This window comes from Sabethes cyaneus, chromosome 2, assembly GCF_943734655.1.
Source record: "Sabethes cyaneus chromosome 2, idSabCyanKW18_F2, whole genome shotgun sequence".
Taxonomy (NCBI): Eukaryota; Metazoa; Arthropoda; class Insecta; order Diptera; family Culicidae; genus Sabethes; species Sabethes cyaneus.
Genome location: NC_071354.1, coordinates 186,312,435 through 186,337,175, shown reverse-complemented (window position 1 = coordinate 186,337,175; position 24,741 = coordinate 186,312,435). Strand labels below are relative to the sequence as shown.

At 38.9% G+C, this 24,741-nt stretch overlaps 1 protein-coding gene across 1 annotated transcript in view; it reads right to left on the bottom strand.

Annotated features, from left to right (window-relative positions):
• The window catches only part of LOC128738665 (cell adhesion molecule Dscam2), a 215,607-nt gene that overhangs the window by 39,589 nt on the left and 151,277 nt on the right, over nt 1-24,741 (bottom strand). The window contains exons 5-9 of the mRNA XM_053833977.1: nt 21,604-21,680; nt 2,804-2,993; nt 1,049-1,666; nt 844-971; nt 582-718 (exon numbers count right to left, since the gene is read on the bottom strand). Coding sequence (XP_053689952.1) covers nt 582-718; nt 844-971; nt 1,049-1,666; nt 2,804-2,993; nt 21,604-21,680 — 1,150 coding nt within the window. The remainder of the gene's footprint in view (nt 1-581; nt 719-843; nt 972-1,048; nt 1,667-2,803; nt 2,994-21,603; nt 21,681-24,741) is intronic.

Genomic DNA, 24,741 nt, shown 5'->3' with positions numbered 1-24,741 from the left:
TGTATTTCCCTGCCTGCTATACGAAGTAGAAAGACATTATCGCTTTTAGTTTTCAAATATTGTGAATTATCAATTAATATTATGAGACGCAACTAAAAGGTCTCAAATCGAGGCGTTTCATTTTTAAACGCAACCCTACTTAATTGCGTTTGTTCTGGAAAGTTTCAATGTTTTGTTTTGAAGTGCTAAACATTTCAACAACCAAATACCCATATGTTTACACTATAACCGGTTGAATCCATTAAAGCCCACTTGGTTTCTCTTTGCCGTTCCAAGTTAGAACGGTTTTTCCGCTATCAGCCTACTGCCGTTCTGGACTGTAATCAGCAGTGAAGGATATTTGTTTAGGTACACCTTCATTCCAGTTGACGGTGAGCAGGTGTTCCCTGTGTGTAGCCCATTTTCATTTGCTAGCAATATTTGCACTATAACGAATGAAAATGGTAGGAAAATGGATCGCTTGATAAGAACGCCCAGCAAGCGCCAGTGCCAGCGCCAGTGATTCGGCTGGTGCGAATGGGTGTGGGCGGTAAGAAATCATTTCTCGCAAGATTGGGCGCTGCTGATGTTTCTATGCCTACCTGCCGATGCTGTTCTGGGCCACACAGGTGTACTCTCCGCCATCCTCCTCCTTGACGTTGGATATATTTACATGGCTGATTACGTCGTCGTGTATGGTTACGTACTGGCCAACGACGAACCGAGAGCTGTCGGGAATCTGCAGAAAAATAAATGTGGTCCGAGAAGAGGAAGAGAAAAAAATATTGATGAATATGCGCTACTTAGCAACGGAGTAGGCAGGTAGCTGTGGGAAAATCGAAAAGAAAGCAAACATAACCTTACCGGGAAACCGTCTAATTTCCAGGTGAATTGTGGTGGCGGATTGCCAGTTCCCACACACTTCAACGACACCGTTGGACCTGGTTGCAATGTTTGTTCTGAGAACCAATACAACAGCTCTGGTGTGGCATCTGTGATGATAATTTCGTAATTACGAAGGATTGATGTGTAATTGATTAGTGAAATGAAATAAGCATTGAAAGTTTACCTCCCAATTGTAGCTCGGCCGTAGACTGGATTTGTTCCCATTCGTTGGACACAAAGCACTGGTACATGCCCTGGTCTTCCTTCTGAACGTTCTTGATCACAATGCGCGGCGTGTCGGTGTAGATCTCTATCCGGCTGTCCCGCACGATGGGCTTTGCGTTGTGCATCCAGAGGACCTCGTGCGCCGGAAAGCCCGAGATAATGCACTGGAACTGGGCGTCCTTACTAACATCTACGGTTTGTACTTGTGGCTGCAGGTGTGCTGTCAGGGGTGCGGTAACGGTTAACGTTACCTGGATTGTCTCCTCGCCGGCCGTGTTGTTCACCCAGCAGAGATACTTCCCGCTGTCCTCCAGGCGGGCTTTGGCGATCTTCAGCAGCCCGGCCGACACGATGCCGATCCGTTCGTTCAGCTGCAGCGGGATGATCTGGTCCTTGACCTCCTTGAACCAGCGGTAGGTCGGCACCGGGTGGCCCTGGGCCACGCAAGGCAGCGTGACTTGTGCATTCACAACTACGTGCTTGAGCGAGTGTTTCTCTACATTAATTCTAGGTTGTACTAGTCCTTTCGGTTCAGTCACTATTACTCTACCTGGATATGTTGAAATTTGTATTTCACCTGGGAAGTGAAGAAAGTTGTATGAGAAAGGAGAATTTTCATGAGAATTAAGTAAAATTATAAATAGTATAATTGTTGAAACCGTTTAACTATTTTCACAGGTCTCATACGGCAAAAGGATGCCTAGCGGTCATCCACTGTTGTCGCTTCACAAGGATACCACTGGTTAACTGGATAACATTCAAATCATTCAACATTTAAATTGCTACCGAAACGTAACTCTCAGGCAAATTTCAACTTGATTCGAAAAATGCATTCGACATTATAAAGGAGGAAAATTTTCAAGTTGTTACGTGTTCTGTTGTTGATATAATACTTCTACATAAATTGCAGTTCATCAAGCATCCACTGGGACTGCACGCGGGATGGATGGATGGTTTCGGACGGAAAATGCGTTTAATATCTTGCCCAACCGCCAACTCGTTGCGAACGGTGGGTGCAGTGGCTGCAATGGAAAACGGAGACCCGAATGAATGACGAAAGATGGCAGAGTAAGCACAAATGCTCTGAATGCATCGTTAGCCAGCCAGCTTTTGTGCCCGATGGGAAAATGTTACCCCAACGGTCGGAATGGAAGGACGACGTTAAAGCAGTTTTCAGTGTGATTTGTATCCACAACCACTTGAGAGCAAGCCACCAACAACCCGGCGCTCGGCCGCAGTCGCCGTCCCAGAAGAACCGAGCGAAATTGGAATTCTATCTATTCCATTACGTTGGGACCTTTTAATCGGTTGGCCTTTTCAGCGGTTGCAGAACTCCGTTTCAATTCTGTGTGTTTTTTTACCTCTTCCAGAACGTCAAGAGTCTCGGTCGGGTGCACGTAAATAAATGAATAGTTGCTCGCATTTTGTAACTAAAGCCCTGGCGTACATAAATATTGCAGTGCTATTAATGAGTAAGCTTTGTAGAAAATCATGATAAGCAGACTATTGAGAGATTCACAGTAATTTGTGGAAAGTACACTGTTACATTCATCGGGTTGTTATTTCGTTACTGGAAGCGCAAGTATTACAGTAGGTACGTATATGGCAACATAATTTTATCACTCCTGAACTGTGAGCCCAGCCCAGCTTGTCGCACACGATTAGCTGCTGGAGCCATGGCTGGACACTGTGAGTGGACAGGTGAGCTACTCACCTGTTAGTCTATTTACAGTTCTGCACGAGTACGTTTTGTACGCATCGCTTGCTCCGGCGTTGTTGATGTACAGATCGCCGTTCGACAGCACGATGTACTTGCCACCGATGTCGGTGTTCGGGTACAGATGAACGCCGCTATCCTGCACCCAGGCGGTGACCACCACGTAGTCCAGGATGTAGCTGGGCACCTAAAAGGAACGACCGGAAAAAAGGAGAAGAAAAGAATAGATTTATGGAGCTTCGAATCGAACAGATGGACGCCGCTGGGCGGCTATCCGACATGCATCATTTGATGGGAACGTGCCCAGATGAATGATTCCATAAAGTTTGATAAACCATGATTGATTGTAATCGTCAGAGCACCGTATGAAGTGTTGGAAATGTATGGGGGAATAACACTTAAAATATGGAAAGATATTGGCGTAAAAATATTCCCTCCATGAGAAGATGCCACAATTGAGTTTTTTTTAGCAATTTATATGTCGAAAAAATGCATTGCAGGGGAACAGTATCTTATATAGTGAGATTAATATCATGTGAGGTGGAGCTTTTCCGCATGCGATGAACACATAATACAGTTATGGGTTGGGCTTACGTCGTTTGTACTTTGGCTTGCTAACTCAATTTTGTTTTTTTGCGCTATGGGAAGGGATAAAAACTTTCCCGATTGTGGTTTTATCCTGAACACGCACAGCTTTACGCGAGCCTATGCTCTATGGATCATGTTGTCCACAATGAGCCGAAAAGAAAACAAATAAACAAACAAACCCATCGCTTAGGGATAATAAAGTTGGACAAAGCACATGTGCACATAGGTTTAGCCAACCCTAAATACATATCAAACTTCCCTTCATCACATTGTGCTGGGTATTTAATAAAATTTTTTCACTGCAATCAAAAATCTTTAAAAAGACCGTGATTTGTGACGCAAAGATGCATCTACAACAGAGAAGATAAAAGTTAGCTTTTAGTTTTGTGTTAATAATTCATTCCCTTTCAGTTTCTGGTAGCATCCACACTTCCCAAGTAACAATTTGGGTTTTAACGGGTGGCAACTAAAATTTTGGAATTTTTTCGCGGCCGTTATGCTCAACAACAAACAAACTCAGAGAGAAATGAGAGTATGTATGTGTTAGCTCTCTCTCTCTCTCTCTCTCTCTCTCTCTCTCTCTCTCTCTCTCTCTCTCTCTCTCTCTCTCCTCTTTTTGTTAATATTTTTTGTTTAGTTTATGCTTGCCCAGTTTTGTTAAAAATAGCGTCGAAACAAGAAGCATTTCGGGAGCGCGTTGTACATTTCTACGAACTGCAACAGGAATCTCGGCAAAAAGTATACGGTACAAAATTTAAAAAGCAAATATGTCGCGGCTTCGACTGTTTACCATATTCTCAGATGCCCAACAACTATCCGCAAGCAAAGTAGTGGAAGACCAGCCAAAGTTATGGACGCAGAAGGACATCGTTCTCTTTCTCGTTTCTTCAACAACAAGCCCTCTGGTTTGGCTATCAATTAAGATGCACCAGACGAATGTTTGAAGAAAATTTTGAGCCCGTTTCTACAGAAACATCATGCAGATGGACAATGCGTGTTTTGGCCGGATAGAGCATCATCGCATTACGCCAAAAAAACACAATCGTTCCTGAATACCCATTCGATCCCATTTTTACCCAAAAACCACGACCCGAGAAATCTGTCTCAGTGCGCCCAGTCGAAGATTTCTTCGGGATTTTGAGTTCCTTGGTGTACAAAAATAACTGGAGAGCCACGAATTGCAAACAGTTGATTGGTAGAATCAAGAGATGCATTCGCAAAGTTAACATGACGGCCGTACAACGCTCCTGTTTCGACGTCAAACGAACAATGAATGAACAATGAATAATGTATCTTTAATTTTGGTAAACCAGATCTTATTTATGTATCTTTGCCTTTTTTTTGAAAGCCTGAGAAAAAAATTCCAAAATTTTAGTTGCCACCCGTTAGAGGTTTTTTTACACGGAAGAATCCCGTTTAAGTCCGCCTAGACGTGGGATCACTCTTTGTCGCATTTGTTTTATAGATTTTTTTTATTGTATTTGAAGAAAATGAATACCTTTTTGAATCAAATCAGTTCATAACAGATATGACGAAAGCCTTCGACGTTGTTGGAATTCTAGAGGTGTTGCGTGCCGCGGCACGTGCCGGTATTGGTGGCTCCTTGATAACATGGATTCATGGATATTTGACCGGAAGAAAGCAATACGTTACTGTAGATGGTGCAAACTCAGAACTTTACAATGTAACATCAGGAGTTCCGCAAGGCAGTCATTTGGGACCACTTCTGTTCATCCTACTGATGAATGAACTGCCTACCGCAATTGACAATGCCCTCGTATTAATTTACGCTGATGATGTGAAGCTCTTTTATCCAGTGAAAAAGCAGGAAGATTGCTTAAAGCTTCAAAGAGATGTGCAAATTTTTGGGCGTTTCTGTTCAGCATGCAAGTTGCAAATCAACAACGAAAAATGTGCTACCATAACGTTTACACGCTGCTCAAATCCGTTAATATTCGACTACAGCTTGGATGGAAAAATAATCAAACGAGTGAGCAGGATTAAGGACTTAGGAGTCAATCTAGATGCAGGGTTGACTTTCAACGATCACGTGAATACGCTGGTTTTCGAGTGTCTTGCACTATTTGCTGTAGTAAGACGATTCGCAGCAGAACTGGATGACCCGTATACGATCAAATCTATATATGTGAGCCTGGTACGATCAAAATTAAAATTCGCAAGTGTGGTGTGGAGGCCAATGTATGCAACCTACATGAGCAAATTGGAAGCGGTACAGAAAAAATTCGTTAAATTTGCCATGAGAAATTTGGGATGGAGAGGAAATCTTCCGGAATATAAAGATTTGTGCTGTCTGCTGGATATGGATACTCTGGAAAATAGATACCAGATTGTGGACGTTAGCTTTTTTCTCAATTTGCAGAGAGGACGATACGACAGCGATTATTTGAAATCCAGGATAACTGCTAACCAGAGTACAGTAGTTCTGAGGAGACCAAGGCCATTCACTCTAGAACACCGTCGAGCTAACTACGCGCGCAATGAACCAGCCTATCGCTTTATGCAGCTAATGAACAATTTTAGAAATGTACTAAATTTAAATATGTCGACTATATGATACTATTAAGGAAAAACTTAGGCTATTTCTGAGAGGTCAATTACATGTACACATTTTATATTATTTTGTATTTGTTATTATATTTTATAGTTGTATCCTTATATTAGATGACGGGCAAAGCCCATATATCTTGACAATAAATAAATAAATAAACTTGTTCGTTCGCCTTTCGTCTTTGTTTTCCGACTTTCATCATTTAGTTTTAGTCGTTTGGTTCTTTTGTTTGTCTTAGTTATGTGTACTCTTGTAGCGTTTTTGATTGCTCTTGGTTACGTCTTTTTGTGATCATTTGTTGTCTGTTTTGGTATTTCTTGTCGCTGTTTTGCCGTATTATTATCATCGTGCCATCGCCTTTTCTGCATCTTTTTATAGTCTTTTCGCCATTTTTTATTATTATTTTGAAATTTTTGCCACTTTGACGTTCGACGGCTTTTTATCGCACATATTTTCGCCGATTTTCAGATTTTTTTCCTCATCTTTTAGCATACTTGTCACCACTTTTCGCCAGCTTTCGGGTGACTTTTCGCTATCTTTTAGTGCCTTTTCATCAAATATTTGCTATCTTTTCGTAGGTGTTTTGTCGTCTTTTCATCATTTTATTGTTTTTTTTCATATTCGTCATCTTTTTGTCATCTGTTCGTGATCTTTTCATTCTATTTTCGCCGTTATTTTGTCGTCTTTTCTTCGTTTTCGCCAGGTTTTCATCATCTTTTGTCATCGATTCGTCGTTTTATTTTGTTCTTCTCTTTTTGTCATTTTTTTGCCAGTTTTTCGTCACCACAATTGTTGCCAAGACAGCAAATAATGTTATATTTTACGGCCCTTTCGTTGTCTTCCTGATGTACATCCATCATGTTTTTTGCATGGTTTGTTATTTTCAAGCTTTTTAAACGTTTTTTCTGTAGTGTTTCTTCTATTTTTGTCCCTGTTTTTTGGTGTCTTTTCGTCGTATTTCTATGTTATTTTGGTCGTATTTTTGTCGTCTTTCGTCGTCTTTTTGTCAACTTATCACCGTCTTTTCGCCATCTTTTCATCAACTTTTCGTCATTGTTTTATTGCCTTTTCGTGTTTCCACCATCTCTCCGTTGTATTTTGTTCATATTTTAATAATCTTTTCATTGCTTTTCTTGTGTTTTCCGAAGGCTTAAATTTTCAACAGTTTAAATTATTACGTAATAAGAGTAAAAATTTGTTGGGAATAAAATGGTGAAGGCAACTAGGATGAACTGTTCAACATAGCTCTAATAGCCAACCAACTAAAAGTAGTCTAGCTAGGAAATACGGGGTCATGTGGTTTTCCTTGGCCAATTGCAGCTTGGCTTCTGGTCCAAATGCCATTAGTTCACCCCGAGGGTCCGGAGTACCACTTAACCTTCAGTAGCAAAGATACTCCCAATGAGTCCCAACGAGTATGAATAAATCATTATTTATGTGGGAAGCGTTTGGTACGTGAATTCCGTTTATTTCAAAGAGATGAATGCAATTTGGTATTATTACTGGTTCCGTCTAATTCCTTGGAATTCTCTCTGGTACATGCTGCGCAGTTGGCCTGGCCGTTGACAAGAAAAATGATTGATTCAAATAATCGTCATTTTTCAGAATGCTTTCAAGAATTAGCTGCGTTAGTATGAGATTAGATTAGATTAGATTTACGTAATAAGAGTAAAATTTTATTCCACGCTTATGATTGTTTTAATGACCGGAATTGATCATAATTACCATAACAAGAATGCAAAAAATCTAAATATGTTATACTTAGGAATGCAAATAAGATGACCATTCCAGCTACTATTTGGTTATCAAAACAACCGTATTCGGTTGGCAGTAGAATAGGATTTTTTATTTTCAAACCACACACTGAACCGACTTTAATAATTTTGGTACCTAATAAAGGTTTTTGAAGTTTTGGAAGAAAGATGAAAACTTTCCCAACCACTCAAGTCGCTTTTTACACAAAGGATACATCCCGCGTAAATCAAAACCGCGTAAATTCCGAAAACCGCGTAAAAAACCGCGTAAATTCCGAAAACCGTGTAAATTCCGAAAACCGCGTAAAAAAAACAAAATTTCGCGTAAAAAAAACTGAGGATTTCAACACTACGTGAAAAAATAGACGTTTTGAGCACATCCGCGTAAATTCCGAAAACCGCGTAAAAAAAGTCGCGTAAATTCCGAAAACCGCGTAAATTCCGAAAACCTCGTAAATTCCGAAAACCGCGTAAATTCCGAAAACCGCGTAAAAATAGTCGCGTAAAAAAACGCGTAAAAAGCGACTTCAGTGTATTCGTCTTTCGTGTTTTCATGGCGTGAAGATCAAAGAAACCTCAGATTTTTATATTTTTCTGAAAAACTATGTTCTTTTATCATAACGTATAAAAAATTCATGGATGTAAATTTTTCAAACGTAATTAAATTTCAATAATGCAATGGAGACGCATGGTGTTTTTCGTTAATTACAGGAAAAAGCGGACATTTGTAAAAACAAAATTAATTTTTTGTAGGTAATGGCTCATTATCTTCATTGTTGTCACCATGATGAATAGAGCACTATACTCACCATGGTTGTCGCCAGGGATGGCACCTCCTCAGAAGAAAAAAAGAGAAGAGAAAAATTCAAACTGTGCTCAGTCTTCACCGCGATTTATTCTGCTCCGTTTCATTTTAACTGTGCTCTTTCTTGCTGAACGCAGTTGTATGAGCAACCGCACACTGTGCTACTCATTGAGGAGAATGTTAATACACTTTGAATACGTTGATGCGATGCGCTGACGTATGACAACTACGGGTAGTGCGTTGAGAAAAAACGACGATTGTCAGTAGCGGTCATTGCCATCAGAAAAATATTAATCCATTAATGCAGTTGAATCATGATTCTTACATTTAGTATATTCAGTTGAGTTTGGCTGCCCGTGAACGCAACTGCATCATATGGTTAGGCATGTCACAACGGCAACAGTGCGAAAAATGTTATTTAGATATGGCAACATTTGAATTCCCATACATTTGCTTCTTGACGCGCACCAACAGGAAAGTCCCATTATAAACAAAGGCAATTCTCCGCTAAGATTCAAAATTTAACGACTTTTGATTGTCTTGACGCCTCTGAGTCTATAGTTGCTGTACGCGCACCGGTTGTTTTGTTTTCACGTTTACTGCTGTAGCTACCGAGAGGACCGGGAGCAAAACCGAAAGTTGCTCATTTAAAGAGCGCATTAAGAAGTTTTTCTGCCCGTCAGTTTTTCTCATTGTGTATAGTCTGTTTCTCATTGTGTGGATTTATTTCTCATTTCTGAAAGCAGTTCTGCTCATTGTGTTTAACAAAAAAAGTTGCTCTTTTTGCACAATGAGTGAGGAAATAACAAGCCTGAGTTGTCGCTATGATATCCAAGTATATCCAAAAAAGTGATTGATTCAAACAAAAGGGTCGGAACATTCGGAATATAAAGTGAATGTAACCGATCTTCCTATTCTCGATAATGTTGAATTGCTCTTAACCGTGCTATTTTTTGCCAAACGTTATCAGACGAATATTCGAAATTCAATTTGAAATGAATTGTATGATCATGAAACCCGTGCCGAGGCTGTGCTAACGTATAAGAGGCCTACCACTTTTATTTGTCAGAATGTTGATTTCAACGACGAGTGAAACATCTACTAGTGTATGAAACTACCTATGGTAATTAACCAGAATTTTGAAATCGGAAAAGATACAATGACCAATGAAAATCAAAAACCAGCCATTTTTTCTCATCACATCCTTCCACAATCAATAGTGTACCCGCAGTAGTACTGGTACGGGTACCGACGAGTTTTGAATCCGGTGTGGCACTCGAATCGCACTCGAAAACTTGTTTGGTCTTAACGCGCGCGCTGAAAATCATGGACAAGTGTGACTGATTTACAACGGTGCCAAATCGTGTAAAAGCCAGCCAGGAAATTATGCATCCGATAAGAGCACTAGAATGATGCTGTTGTAACCGGCTGAATGTACTCGCGAGTGAAACATGGCACCAACATGGACCCATCCACACCCAACCGTATGGTCTGGCTTTCTGTTCGACGGAAAGTATGTAATTGCATTAGAAGGAAATTGCATTTGTGATTGAAATTTAGCAATCCGATGAGCGTGCGGTTTCGTCGTGTCGTATAAGAAATCGATGGTTGATTAGAATTTGCGGTTTGCCAATGAAGGTGGAAATGAAGCTGTGCTACAATTGTTTAACTTCGGTTCGAAAACAATATTCAAAAGATATTCCATTCGATAAACAAGTTCTTAACTCTGCAATCTATTTTACTGTTGAGTCTCTCCAGGGGACTTCCCGCTAGACGTTCAACGTAAGAGGTTTGATCAATTGTGGAATAGCAACGTATCCTTCGCCCGGTCTAATCGACGCACCACAAGGAGTAGTATTTCAATATATGTATAAGAGTAGGGACGTGATGGCATTGTGTAAATTATAACTTCGGTATACGTGATGACACGCGTGGGAAAAGTCGTTCTCCTTTTGAATCTATATCGTGCTGTTGTAGAGTGGGAAGACCGCGGAAGCAAATTTATTCTTCGCTTAGAATGTGAATCGTCTTTTATACAATTGGCGGTGGTGTGGTGTGAGAGGCGGTGCGTTTCATCAAATTGAATATTTCCTGTATCATTCATGGCAGGTTATGAAAATAGCCACTTTTGGGATGTTTTGACAAGTAGAATGATGATGATAATGGTAATTTTGATTGCCTGAGACTGGAGGCATTTTAGCAAAAGAGTATATAAAATATGCGTTAATCCTTCTACGAATCTGTGTATCTCGATTACTACTTGCAACAGTCAATGAATCATGAAAGAGCCGTCATTTAATAATTTGAACCATCAATGCAACGTTTGAAGTTTACGATTTTTAGTAATCAAACCAAAGTAAGCTACAGCCTACTATCAATTAGTTTCACTAATAGCTGCAGCGTTTATTAGCATTCAAGACAATAGTGTGCTATTAACTGACAAATTTATGGCTGCCAGCCGGCTCGGCCGTAAATATCCAACGTAGAATTATTACCCAATTGAGCCACGGTTGTGACCCTTGATTGACTGTGACATGTTGTGACCGGAGACCTCTGCGATGCGTGGTACGGTGCAGTAATTCAATCTGTGTGTGAGCAAATTAAATTCTATAAATCTTGTGTACCAATGTAACAGTATCACAGTTTATATGAGTGACGTATAAACATATTGTGAAAAAGAAATAACTTAATTATTTGCTTCCTCTGACCTGAAATGCAACTGATTTTCTAGAAGTTATGAGAGTACGACGCTGGCCTAACAAGCCAGTCGTCGTAGGTTCGAATCTCGATTGGGAGAGGCTAGAATCGTAGACCCCACTAAGTCAGTCGAATGAAATACAGAAGGTCAAGTTCCGAAAGCGAAATATAACCTGTGAATCCAGTTACACCCCTCTTCTACAGTTTTCCCAGCGCATTTGACCGCTATTTCTCAATCGGCCTTAACTTTGGAGTATCGGTGAATTACCAACCGATACAACTTGTGCCTTGAAGCTTCTCAAACCGGCCATCTTTTTTGCATTTCGGACATAGAATTATTGTGAAACCATTGCTAGTTTCACCGCGTCTTTCGTTAACAACTTCGGGTTCCGGTTGAAAAGTCCCACCACTTTTGAATTAATTTTAGGATCTGCCGACTTTCGTCTGACTATTGAAGACGTTATGCGGTTTTTTTCTGACGATTTACTTATTTATTCTGATAACAAGTACCTCCTGCGATTCTATAGATCATTGCATAATGACGTAATGTAACCGTAAAATGACATCTCTGGGTGGTTTCTTTACATAAACTTTGATACACCAAGCGATTTAGATTTGAGTTTTATTATTTCCGCGTCGAAAACAAAAACCTCATTTACAATTCTAACACCACGTGGATAAACCCTCCACGACTATCAAAAAAGTGAGGTTAGGTCGTCCCGTGCAATGGTCTATACATTCCTAAGGTCATTCTGATCTCGTTGAAAACTTACGTGGAGTCACCTCAAGCGAAGTCCTAACTTTGAACGCATTTTCCCCAAAACCATGTTTCTTTAGCTAACGGCACGTGTATCTCAGAATCTAGTGGACCGATTTGGCTGAAATTATTATCACCATGTCAAAATGAATTATCTAAATTGTTACATAGCTGTTTTATGATATCTCAATTTTTCAATTTTTTATGAGCTTTTAATTGGCGATTTTTGATGAAAAAACACCTTTCTTTTGGAAAAATGGCCGCCATTTGGTAATTTTCCAAATTTTCAAAAACCGCTACGTAACAATTTAAGTATTAACCTAAAGCTTCCTTGAAATCCGTTCTACGATACTAGTTGGTTCCCGGCACGTACCGCCAGCAAGGAACTATTTACTAGAGGGCATTCACGCGCCCACATGCCATCACCAATGATCACTATTCTGGAATCCAAAAAATACAAAATATATCTTCAAATATACCTTAACCAATAACCAAAAGACCCCAACACTTAACTATAATTCTAGCATCTGAAAAAAATTTATGAAAATCTATTATTTTTCGGTCTTCCAGTGTAGGGTCCCCCCTTAAGTCCAATTCCGAGTCTAATTTAGTTCCAATTTTATCTCCGATTCCGGGTTCAATTTGAGTTCATTTTCAGGTCCCGTTGAGGTACAATTCCACCCAATTGCAAACTTAAATTCCAATCAGATTTTAAGTTCAATTTCAAAGTCCAATTTACATACGATATCATGTCCAATAATCTATTTTAAGTCAAATTCCGAGCTTAATTTAATTCCAATTTTAAGTTTAAGTCCACTGTAATGTCCAATTTTGAGTCCAATTTCAAGTCTAATTTAAATTCAGTTTCAACTCCGATTTGAAGTTCAATTGTTATCTAATTTTAAACCCAAATTAATGTCCGATTTTAAAGCTAAGTCGAATTGAATTCCAATTTCAACTCCGATTTAAAGTCTTATTCTAAGTCCAATTTTATCTCCAATGCAATTTTAAGTCAATTTTAATTCTGATTTCAAGTCTGCTTTCAAGTACAATTTCAAGCTCAACATCTGGTCTTATTTAACTCAAGGTTAGTCAAGAGAGGTTTTCTGATGTTCAAATTTGTTTTTCACCCCCGCTGGGTTACCCTTGACGATCACCGAAATTTTCAAAGCGGAAACTGTTGAATGTATAAACAACGTCGATGGTTGCTAACCAATCGTTCCGCGCACTTCTCTTCTACAAACTGTGAAAACTAGATCACCTATTTTAACTCACCTTGATTTAACTCTAATTCATGTTCAACTTAAAGTCCGATTGCAACTTCTAAATCAGGTTCAGTTTAAAGTCCAATTTTTAGTTCAAATTCAAATGCTAATTGTAGTGTAGTATTTCAAGCATGTGAGTAGGCGGCGAATATGGTATAGTTACCATGTGGAAATAATAAACAGTCACTTTACCTCAAGCAGTATTCAAGAGTAGACAACAAGACACTACATTGGCGACAAGGATGGGATCTGAAGAACTCAGAAGTTGGCAAGGACAGAAAATTGGTAATGGTATACATTCTTTGATAATTATTAAATATATCCATTCCTGGTCCATTACCATGAAGTAATGTAGAGGAATGGAAATGTTTATTATAGCTCAACTATGAACTTTAAAGAAAATTGCCAACATAGGAAATTTTAATTCCGGTTTGTTAAGCAAAAAAAACGGTCCGCCATATGTCAGAGGGCAGGAAAATCTAATTTCCGGTCCGCTAATAAAGTGCAGGGAAGTAAACTTCCGGTCCACTGGAAAATACATCTGTGAAGGGAATGTAAATTCCGGTCCACTGAAACCAACGTAGGGAATGTATAGTATATCACTATTAACTATTCGTTGTTAGCAATAGCCCGATCTACCGATCAACGGATATCAGGGTTGCTCGAATGACTTATTTCTTCAGTCGGCGATAGCCCGATTGGGGTCGCATTGAATACGCTAAGTCTGAAGTCGAAATGGCTTACTTTATTATCCGAAGGGTTTGCTTCTATAGTTGAATTTTGGTGGAAAATATCGGTAATGCATATCGATATGTTCCCTATTCTAAATGCATTCTTAAAGCTAAAAAGAGATTGACTACTGGGACAGAAAGATTCTTTGTTCGATACATTTGGTTCTGGAATTGTAATTTGAATCCTTACTGAACACCGAGTCACATCGGCCACCGACGGGTCTTAGAGACAGTTCAGCAGAATGCGTGCACTTGTGAAGTGTATGCATAACGCTGGTGCTTGCGTTCGGTGCCCGCCGTGTGTCTGAATACGGTCGGAGTTTTGTCTGTTTTGTTTTGACCTGTTGCATAATATTTGTTTACATGATGATGTGTATGGCTAGGGTAGAGTACAGATAGTACAAAGTTTAATTCCGGTCCGTTATAGTGTTTTACAATGAAGGGAATGCAATTCCGGTCCATTGACATAAAATTTTACAATGAAGGGAATGCAAATTCCGGTCCATTGTAATAAAATTTCCAACGAAGGGAACGATGATTCCGGTTCGTTGCGCATAGTGTGTAGGAAAGTTGCATCTTCCGGTCCACCGAAAATAAATAAGATAAATATTTCCTATTTATTTGGTACAGAAAAAGGAATAAAGGAAGTGTTCGCTTCGATCTATTCCAGCTGTGAAAGAAGAATTTGTTTTAATACAATGGACTCATTACTGCGACCAGTATAGTTGATCTATTGTAATATCGCCCGGGTGTTTGCTGTATGACCTGCACTGCATTTCTTTTTGCTATAATCGCTATTGAGTGAGCGATATTACTCTTTGTGAGTGAGCGGGGTTTACTCTTCCTTCAAAGCTTGATCTACTTTACCCACTTGTTCTTCGCTGCCAGCACTATCCCATATTATAGCCGTCCCTGGCGAGGACTCATTCGTACCTCTGACCAGTACACTTAACTATAGAAGGGACTTTTGCACTGTCAGGAGTCTTCAGTGGGTAAATATAGAGAATTCAGCATGAAGGAAGGATATGTGGAGGGGCTTGAGAATAAACCCATGCTAAAGTCACTTGACATCGAATGGCTTGATTCTACTAAGATTCCAACCCACGACCACTAGCTTGTCAAAGCAGATTCGGTAACCTTGCGGCTACCGATCAATCAGCTGATTCAATCAGCTGTAATTTCTCTGAAACAAAATTCAACGTGACGAACTTTTCAGCACTGGCAGAGAAAACATTTCAACACAAACTGCTGTCATAACATTCCAGATCTCAGCAGTAAAATAAACAGAGCATCCAGGTGTTAAATGAGTCGAGCTTTATACATTGAATAATCTCCGGGTCGTGGCCAAAAAGTTAATCCGTTTAAACCAGATTTAAAAAAATTGTTTGCAACATGTGGAGGTTCAATGGTTCAGGAATACTTCAAAGAGGCACATAACACAACAAAACTCCAAAACCAAATAAGAAAAATAGGGTTTTGCATCTCAGGATATAAGGAGCCAGGGGACATTTGGAAAGCCTTTTCTGGAGTTTTTTCGGATGATCCTAAAAAGTAGCAACGAACAACAGCGTGTATAGTTGAACATAGTTTATTTTTCTTATAATACTAAAGCTTATATTATTATATTATATTAATTTAAACTAAAAACCACTTAGCAGAGCTTCGGACGCTTAATTTGCTGCGTCACTTCTTCGATGTTATCGTTCAACCGCCGTTTTACAGATTTCAATGGCGGCGTGCTTTTTGTGCGGTACCGTTTCATGTGGTAGGTTTCCTTTAGCGCGTCCATGACCTCTTTGGCGTAGGTTAAGCCATACAGCCTGGAGCACACCTTGTTGCTTACCAACATGGCGATCTCATCCACCGCCTTTTCATCTTCGTCTAAACGTTTTTGAAGCAGCAGAGTAGAGTAGACAACAAGACACTACACTAAACTAATATCTTAGCTTAGACTGATTGCACATATCAATGGTTGCACTCAGTGATTGATCCGAATCAGTGAAATTGCACAATGAATCAAACGAATGGGGCTGGGAGTGACCGGTCATTCTCACTGTGCAAAATTCAGTGACTCAATATATGAAGGATCAATAACTGCGCCGGCCACGTCCTTGCAATCAGGTGGGATTGGGGGAGAAGTGTTAGTGTAATCTTTGTTGTTTTAGGGACCGTGTTAACCTCTGCATCCCCGCGAAGATTACAGGAAGGAGTTGAATTTTGTTAGTAAGGTAGGGTTCTTTGGATCGGGATTCACCTTGATAAGTGATGTGATCGTTTTTTTTTATTATTTTATTTTTAGGATATTGTGTATTTTTGTATTTTTTTTCCTATAGTGTTATTCTTATATTCGCTATTTATTAAGGCGTCTGTTTCAGTAAGCCTGTTTAAGATAATTTAGTTATGTGAACCGATTTATGTTTGGAAATATTTTAAACCAACAGTCGAAATATTGTTGGGCCATTGTGCCGATACATATTGTCACTATTAGTAGCAAGTTGAACTCCAAACAGCCGGCCGAAGGGAGTTTTGCGATCTAGTCATATACGCGAATACGATTTATTATTATTAAAGTAGTTGATCCAATAGCCGTGGCAGCACCAACAGTTGCGCCACCACTCAGTGCCAATGCACATTCTCCCCACCGTAGCATCCTAAACAAAACAACCACGCTCATTACACAAAACAAGTTCCCAGTAGTATTGGTAATCAAACAACACCATCCAAAACCAAAGCGTTACTTGCTAAAACGCCGATTTTCCAAAATACAACACAACTACAGGCACAGCTGAGGCGCACAACTACAAGGGCTCACTTCCATAGCTGCACTACAACGCCCTTCACCCAGCAAAGTATACGGAAATAGAGGTTATTAAAAAATTGCATAGGCAAAATAGTAAAACTGATTTTCAAGACCGTCAGCAGCCTATCAAATGCCTTTGACGAAGTTGCAGAGTGAAGTGGCCCTAACAAGATGAAAACGAGCATGTCAAACTAGAGCATTCTTTATGAGGCACTCCATCAAACTACTCCTTTTCATGAATTCATCCTCTCACCAAGCAAACCACACAACCAGACTATCCATAAAATGCCACATATTCGAAAATTTGTGGAAAACTGCTATGAATATTATACACCTAAATTAATCAAAAGAAAATAATTATGCTATTGAACCATAAAACGCCGCAAAATCGATCAATTTCCAGGATCAACAAGATCGATCGCAGAACAGTCACAAGCGTAAATGCAAATGTTCATAAAAGTGAAAACAATATTGCTAATGATTACGGGTTATAGTCAGCATACAAAATTGTATCCCTTTTAACAGGCTGGATGTTTTTTACCAGAGTATAACCGAAGGAAAGCAAAAAAATAACGTGCAAAATCTAGCAACAGCATTAACAATTAGCACAACGTCACGTGCGTAAGGCAAATGTCATCGAGCTCAATACTTATCCCTACTGCTATATTTGCTATGCTCAAGTCACTTGTGGGAGTTAATAGAAGCTATCTCCATTTTTTCTGTATACTGCCGCCGATGTCCGTCTTCTCCAAGCATTATTCACTCCTTACCGTGCACACACTATCATTATTTTAATTTCAAATTAAATACAGGAGAAAAAGAGAGAAAAAACGCCAGGTCGAAGCACCGCCGTTAATTCAATTGTTCTCAAAATTAGAGCACTTGTTCACACCACTACAGATACTGAGAATGAAAGAGCATCGCACAATTTTCCAATTGGAATTACTCTCTATCACTTAGCTATATCACATGCTGTATAGGTATTTGTGCAGAATAAAACTGTACTAGCGTCGGATAAACCACTGAAGCTCTGCTACCAACTTCATAATTTGAGCTAAAAAACACCACTTTTCTGCCAAACTCCATTGCTTCGTACCACGATTCCACTTTTATTTCAGTTTAAGACAGCCTTTACGCAAAGCAAAACCGATTTTAAACCACTTTTTGTTGAAAATTTGGCGACTTGCGAAAACGCACACGTCGCTATGAAGGCAGCGATGCCAACCGAGAAAGACACTACACTAAACTAATATCCAACCTAAAGTTCAATTTAAAGTTTGATTTGAAATCCAATTGAAATTTACGGGTGGGCCCAGATTGGTACACACATCCCGTCTTCTCTATAAAATTTAATGTAAAATAGTCCTAACTTTAGAACTTTGGAGTTGTTAACCTAGTCGACCGGAATTTTTACGATAAATAAATCAATTACTAAGAAAGATTACTTGGAAATTTTCTGTCACAAACGTGCTTTTGAAAAGTCGGTGCCCCACGCTATGTACAAAGGCACTTATTATTTAACTTTCATGCACCTCAGATTTCTCTTTACAGGATGTTAGTATTGGTCAAAACAACTAATTTGAAGAAGGTTTAAAAATATTCTATCTTGGGTTTCCAAATCCAATTTTCAAGGTTATATAGGGGTCATCCCCTCGCAAATGATCATATCCGTTGTAAACGACCACCTCCGTTTTTAACCAAATTTGGTATAATTGCTGATTCTAACCCCACATTCTATTTCCTAAAGTTTTGAACGCATTGATCAATTCCCATTGCAGTGACGCTTCTTGATTTTTCTCAGATTTTCGAAAACACTAATTTTTCACTGCATGTCACTTCAAGGGGGATTGACCAATCCGTACAAAGCTATGGGAAATGGAATTTTGAGGTTGGAATGAGCAATTATACCAAATCTGGTTGAAATTGGAGGTGGTCGATTACAACGTATATGATCACTTTGAGAGGGGATACCCCTACATAACCTAGAAAATTGAATTTTGTAAAGAATCCAAGGTAAAATATTTTTAGACCTACTTTAAATTAATTGATTGATGAATTGAATTAATTGATTAATACGAACAACTTGTGAAGAGAAATCTGTGCTGCATGATAGTTAAATAATAAGTACCTTCGAACATAGTGTGTGCCTGTTTAGGTTCTGTTTAGGTCTGGGCACACCAGTGTGCCTGAATAAAGAGTGACGGCGGCAATCTTTATCCAGCTTTTCACGAGCCATTATAGCGGACATCATAATGCGTATTCGTAATATTTGAACAGCATTATTGAGATTTCTGTTGTCGCTTTTCAGGTAATTATTAATTTTATTAGGCCTTTGGGGAAGATACAGTGCTTTAAACGTATTTCATGATAGTAAACTTTCACGAACGCTTTAGTCGAAACTTCTGGAAGTGGCAGTTTATGTAAACAAACTAGCCAGTGTTGTCAATTGACGGTAAAATGACGTCATCTTGCAGTGATCCATTGTGTTTATTCTTTTTCCACACACGCGTTTGCTCCATTGAAATGACGTTGACAAATAATCTTCATAGAGCAATCCATATGAAGGTTTGCCAGCTCAGTACAGTTTGTTATTGTTTACGGACACAAAATCTAATCACTTATTCGGAATATGCTAATACTTACACGAAATCATAGAAACTGTCGGAAAATTTGTAATCCCGTAAGCAATCGTATTTTCTCATTTTCACTAAAGCAATGTTGTGTATTGTTTGATATCAAACGTAAAAATAGCTGGTCACAAATATCTCATGAATCGTCTTGTTTCTAATTTAATAGTGTCATCACTCTAAATTTGGAAAATTCTAATCACCGTGAAAGTTTAGTTTTAATTGACACCCACGGACAAGGAAAGATTTATTGGTGATAAAGTAAGTTTTTCAAATATTTCAATCCCTTTTTTATAATTCGTTTATATTTTAGCATGCCCTACAAACGTTTGAAGAGGATGAGCAATGTCTCAACATTGTACTTTTACCCTTCGCCTGGGAAAATAATAATGTATTATGGTGGACGAAAGCAATAAGGTTTGCAAAACTATATCCAGAAGAATCGAAGAGACAATTGAAGTAGTGTGTTAAAAAGGAGGACTCTTGTACAAGAGAAGAAGTTGAATCTAAACTCGAAAACTTAGAAGCACGTTCTTACACCGAGGTAAAGGTTAAAGTTTTTTTCCTTTATAAGAGACTGAACCACTGTGACCATTATTAGAGATTTATTGTGGCATACTCCGTCTTAATCTAAGTGCATAATCGAGGCTCATCACTATTGGTGAGTTAATGGCTGTGTCAGATTCCACATGTATCCCAGTTCGGTACTGCACTTCGTATGAAATTAAGTACTTCATACAAAGGATAAAGTAATAGTTCCTGGCAAAAAATTAGAAAGAAATGTACCAAATACAACTATTTGTAAGCAGGCAAGAAATTTTAATAAGTTTATTACTCTGCCGGGTAGCATTGAACCATCCGTAGAGGTGCTAGTGGAAAATATACCGGTAAGTCAAACAAAATGTATTAGGGTAACCAACGTATTTTGGACCCCATCAACAGCTGTGATTTTACTGTAAGTGTCCAAATTATGTACCTACAGCTGCAGATGGGGTTCAAAATACGTTGGTTATCCTAATCTGTGCTTCAAAATCCAGTATTTACTTTGTTTTAGGTGATAGTTCTAGTGACTGATGAAAATTTTGAAAACGTTCATAACAATAGATATGATTGCAGCGGAGCCCACCAACATACCATTGACAGCTTGACAAAAATTATCGCTACGCTCGCTCAATTGAAAGATCTGAATGAAATACAACATTGAAATAACTGCTCGTGACAATCTTCTAACAGTTCAGTTTGATGATTGCTTAATGCCTGTTGAATCGCTGCAAATATTAAACGATTTGGAGCAAACCTTGAAAGATCAGGCGATCATGGTAAGATATGTCAATACTACGAGCCACATCGGCAATAACTACATTACATTAGGTAGTTTATCTAGCTTAATTGATTTCATATCTGTTTTTGAAATGTCTCATTCGTTGTCAATTTGAAACAAATTTAATTCAACCACGTATTTTTTTGTCTTGACCTTGAAATGTGGTCAGGCACATATAATTAATATTTTTTGACACGATAGTTCTTTTACAATTAACGAAGGGACGGTTGAAGAAAGTAAAGAAATTTTTTAGAGTAAGGAGAAAGAGCGGAAAGGTGAGGGGGGGGGCGGTTATTAGTAGTTAACAAGTTAACGGTTAACAAGTAGTCGTTGTGACTCCTACCTTTTGTCGAATGCTGGAAGGTGCATGGGTCGAAGCAAGCTATAATCTTAGATTATAACCGGAATTTGAACCCAACACACCCGCCAGGTCAGGTACCTTTGAACCATAGAGGCGCCGGACAAAAGGAGACTGCACAACCCCCTTGTTAAGCGAGAGATGTATCTTTAAACTCCATCATCGCGGCTAACACGCTAACGGACGAACAATGTCACGTGCAGTGCCGTCACAGGTGCCTGTACAGTTTCGTCGTCCCGTGAGTAAAAATGAGTTAGATCAAGAAAGAGGAACAATTCGTGTCTACTGTCTATAAATAACTCAACCCACCCGATGGTGGAGTTTGAAGATACGTCGCTCGCTTAATAAGAGGGTTGTGCAGTCTCCTTTTGTCTAATTCGTGTCGATAAATAACTCAACCCACGTGATGGGGTTATTGAGTTAAACTACCGTGTCAAAAAATAATAAATTTATTTCAGACCACAAATATTTTTCTGTTTGCTGGTTACTTAATAAGCTCTTTGATTGATCCATTTTTTTACTTACCTGACATTTCAGGACTGCGGTGTTCCCCGACATGACATATTCGTCATGCACTTGTACGTTGTACTTCTGATTCACAACTGAAAAATGAAAAAGAGAAAAAGATTCTAAATTATACGGGTCGATTACCAGGTCAACTAAGAGCAAAAATAATATAGAAACCACGCTAAGATGGAAAAGAGTCCCTCATTAGAGTGACAATTTTCACCACATCCGGATCCCGAACGTAACAGAAATCGAAACGAGATAATCTGCTTTTAACAGTGTGCCGGCTGAAAATGTGGAACAACTTTCTGCGACGTATCATTTTCACATCGCAGGGTAATGGTTTGGAAGAGCTAGCTAGCAAGCTAGCGAGAGTGCAGGTGGAAGTAATATCACCGGCTTGTGGCTATTTTCTTCTATTCAGTTCGGTGAAGCAAGCACGAAGCTTTTATGATGATGAATATTATGTCATCTTGCCACCTGTTCTCGGCAGTTTTTTTATTCTTTTCTTCGAAAGGCTTCCCGAACCGAACAGTATCCCAGTGATTGCGTCAACGCATTCACGTCATATAATGCTTTGATCTTTCTGTGTGTGAAATAAGATGCGGCTTTAAATTTAGTTCAAAGCAAACGCAAATGTAAAATATTTAACCCTCATTTATCTTTTATTCTAAATCTTAGATATAATCCTACATAGGGTATGTTGCTACATCGTCGTAATTGCCTATTCCCGTCCTATCCAACACAAATTATTAAAAATATCAGCATTTTTATGACACACAATGCAAAACTAGTCATTCCCTAATATTTTAGTTAGTTGTCTATCATATGCGATCAATCAACGTGAGCTGAGAACTATTTAAATGCTTTTTATCATTAAAGAAGTCCTACCAGCCAAATTTCCTACGTTTTTTCGTGCGACGAAGAAGCGTTTTCATTTCCGTCATTCATAAATGAAAATAACTCACGCAAGGCATTGTCGTTATTCTACAGCCAGAAAAACTTGCCTGACCTGCAGAAATTTTGTAGACTAACATTTGTCATGCCGTCCTACACAAATACATGCGCGTTCGCTTCGTAAACATTGTTGTGAATTTTAGTTCGGACGATGAAAAATTTTGATGGACGGATTTTAAAACAGTACGACGAATTTTAGAAATAAAGTCAGTTGCGTAATTTCAATAATATGCTTTAATAGTCGCTTTTCAGTGATTTCAAAGTTCACGGATCGGATGGTAAGTGTGTTTTAGTCAAATCAGCACAAGAACTTTTGGAGTATTCATTAAATCCATCCAGCAAATGATGAAAATTAGAATGGCTTTACTTATTACGACGGGAATTAGAAAAAGACCCTATTTATCTGACGTGTAACTCTGTGATACTTTTTATTTTGCACGTAAAGCAGGTCGGATTGACAAAATATTTAGGAATTATTAATAATCGCGTCACAAGATTGACTGGGAATGTATCTCATAGTAGTCAGAGGCCCATAGACGATCGACATCCCCTGATAGTCGTGGAAGTCTTTTTAAATCCATAAACTTATCCTCAATACTTCATTCCTTCTTGTTCCTTATTGCATTTGGCACAATTATCGCAGTACATACTGCTTTTTTACGAACTCAAATAGTTAGATTGAAGAAATAATTTGCTCGGTTGTGAATTTCATCTACTCTTTGGAGTTAGTTTCTTAAATATTTGTGGCTCAGTCATTTCGTTGTGGAATCCTTCAGCTGGTCGAAAGGAACAATACACACGGGTGCTGAAGACGGTTTCTGTAATCCTTCGGTATGTTTCTTGAATCGTCGCTCGTCCCGCAGCTGTTGGCATTGCATTGTTTTCTCGAAAACTCTGTACACACTCTCGATGCAAGGCCAACGGGGCTTCGAATATGGTGCAGAATAGCAGGGAATGATATTCTTTTTTTTTTTCAATTTACTGTCTTCTTTCACTTTTCTGAGTGACACCAGCATTAACAATTGTGCCATGCCATGGCGATGCATCGCATGCAGTTGCAGAATGGATGAACCGAAACGAGAACCATACATACAATGAATGCAGCATCCCTGATGCTCGTCGTTCCGTACGGACTTCGTCATTAGAATTCGACAAGCTCCAGACGTTGCTGCGCGTTTCTTTCGTTGTTTGTTGGACGTTTTGTTTTTTAATTTATTATGGGATGCTATTGTTTTGAGCTGACTAGTATGACCCCCCACAGAATCCCAGTAGAGGAGTATGAATGGCACTGTCGACAACAACGCAACGGTGTCGATGGCGTTTGATGTATGATATTTTCAATTTAAAAGCTATGAGTAATATTGACAAAAGCGGTATTCTATCTGTCAGCTTGCACAATTACTAAAGTTTGAATAATAGTCACCCGACCTTTTAGAAGAATGTTTTGGCCTAGAAAATCGAGTAATCGTAGGATGACGCATCTATTATTCCTTATCTCAAAAATACCGGCTGATTAGGTTTAAAAACGCCGGGCTTTCAGATGCAATCGAATTTAAAATCAAAGTTGAAATCGGACTAGAAATTAAACTTACAACTGGACTAGAAATTAAAGTTGAAATTTGACTAGACTTGGGGCATTAAAATAAACTTGAATTTGGGCTAGTTTTGGCTCAAAGTTTTATATAATATGGAACTGGAAATTGGATTTGAAATTGGACTTTAGTGATTTGGAGTAATTTGGACTAGAAGTTTTATTTGGAATCAGACATGAAATTGGACTTAAAAAAGTTTTTATTTGAAATTGCACTTGAACGTCCCAAGTTCCTACCTAGCACCTCCACGTGGTTATACTCGGTAATGCTCTTTCCTAAAGACAGAGTAGCTAAGCTAGGAGGTGCGATGCTGCGTGGATCCCGGCTGCCTGTAAAATTGTGGTTTTGGGCAGACGGCCGATCCACCAGGCCCTGTTGATAGGTAAATCCCAACATATATTCTAATTATTTGTTTCGTTCTAGCTCTTCAATCACCTACTATACAATGGAATTATTTACCGTAAAACTTACTAATAATGTACATGGATATTGTTGGGCTGATGTACATGTAGGACTGATGGAAGCTCAAATGGTGCAACTATATTTGTTTCAAAGCACTACTGGTGAACTCGTTCTATTTTTATTCGTATTAATTGCATTTCATTAA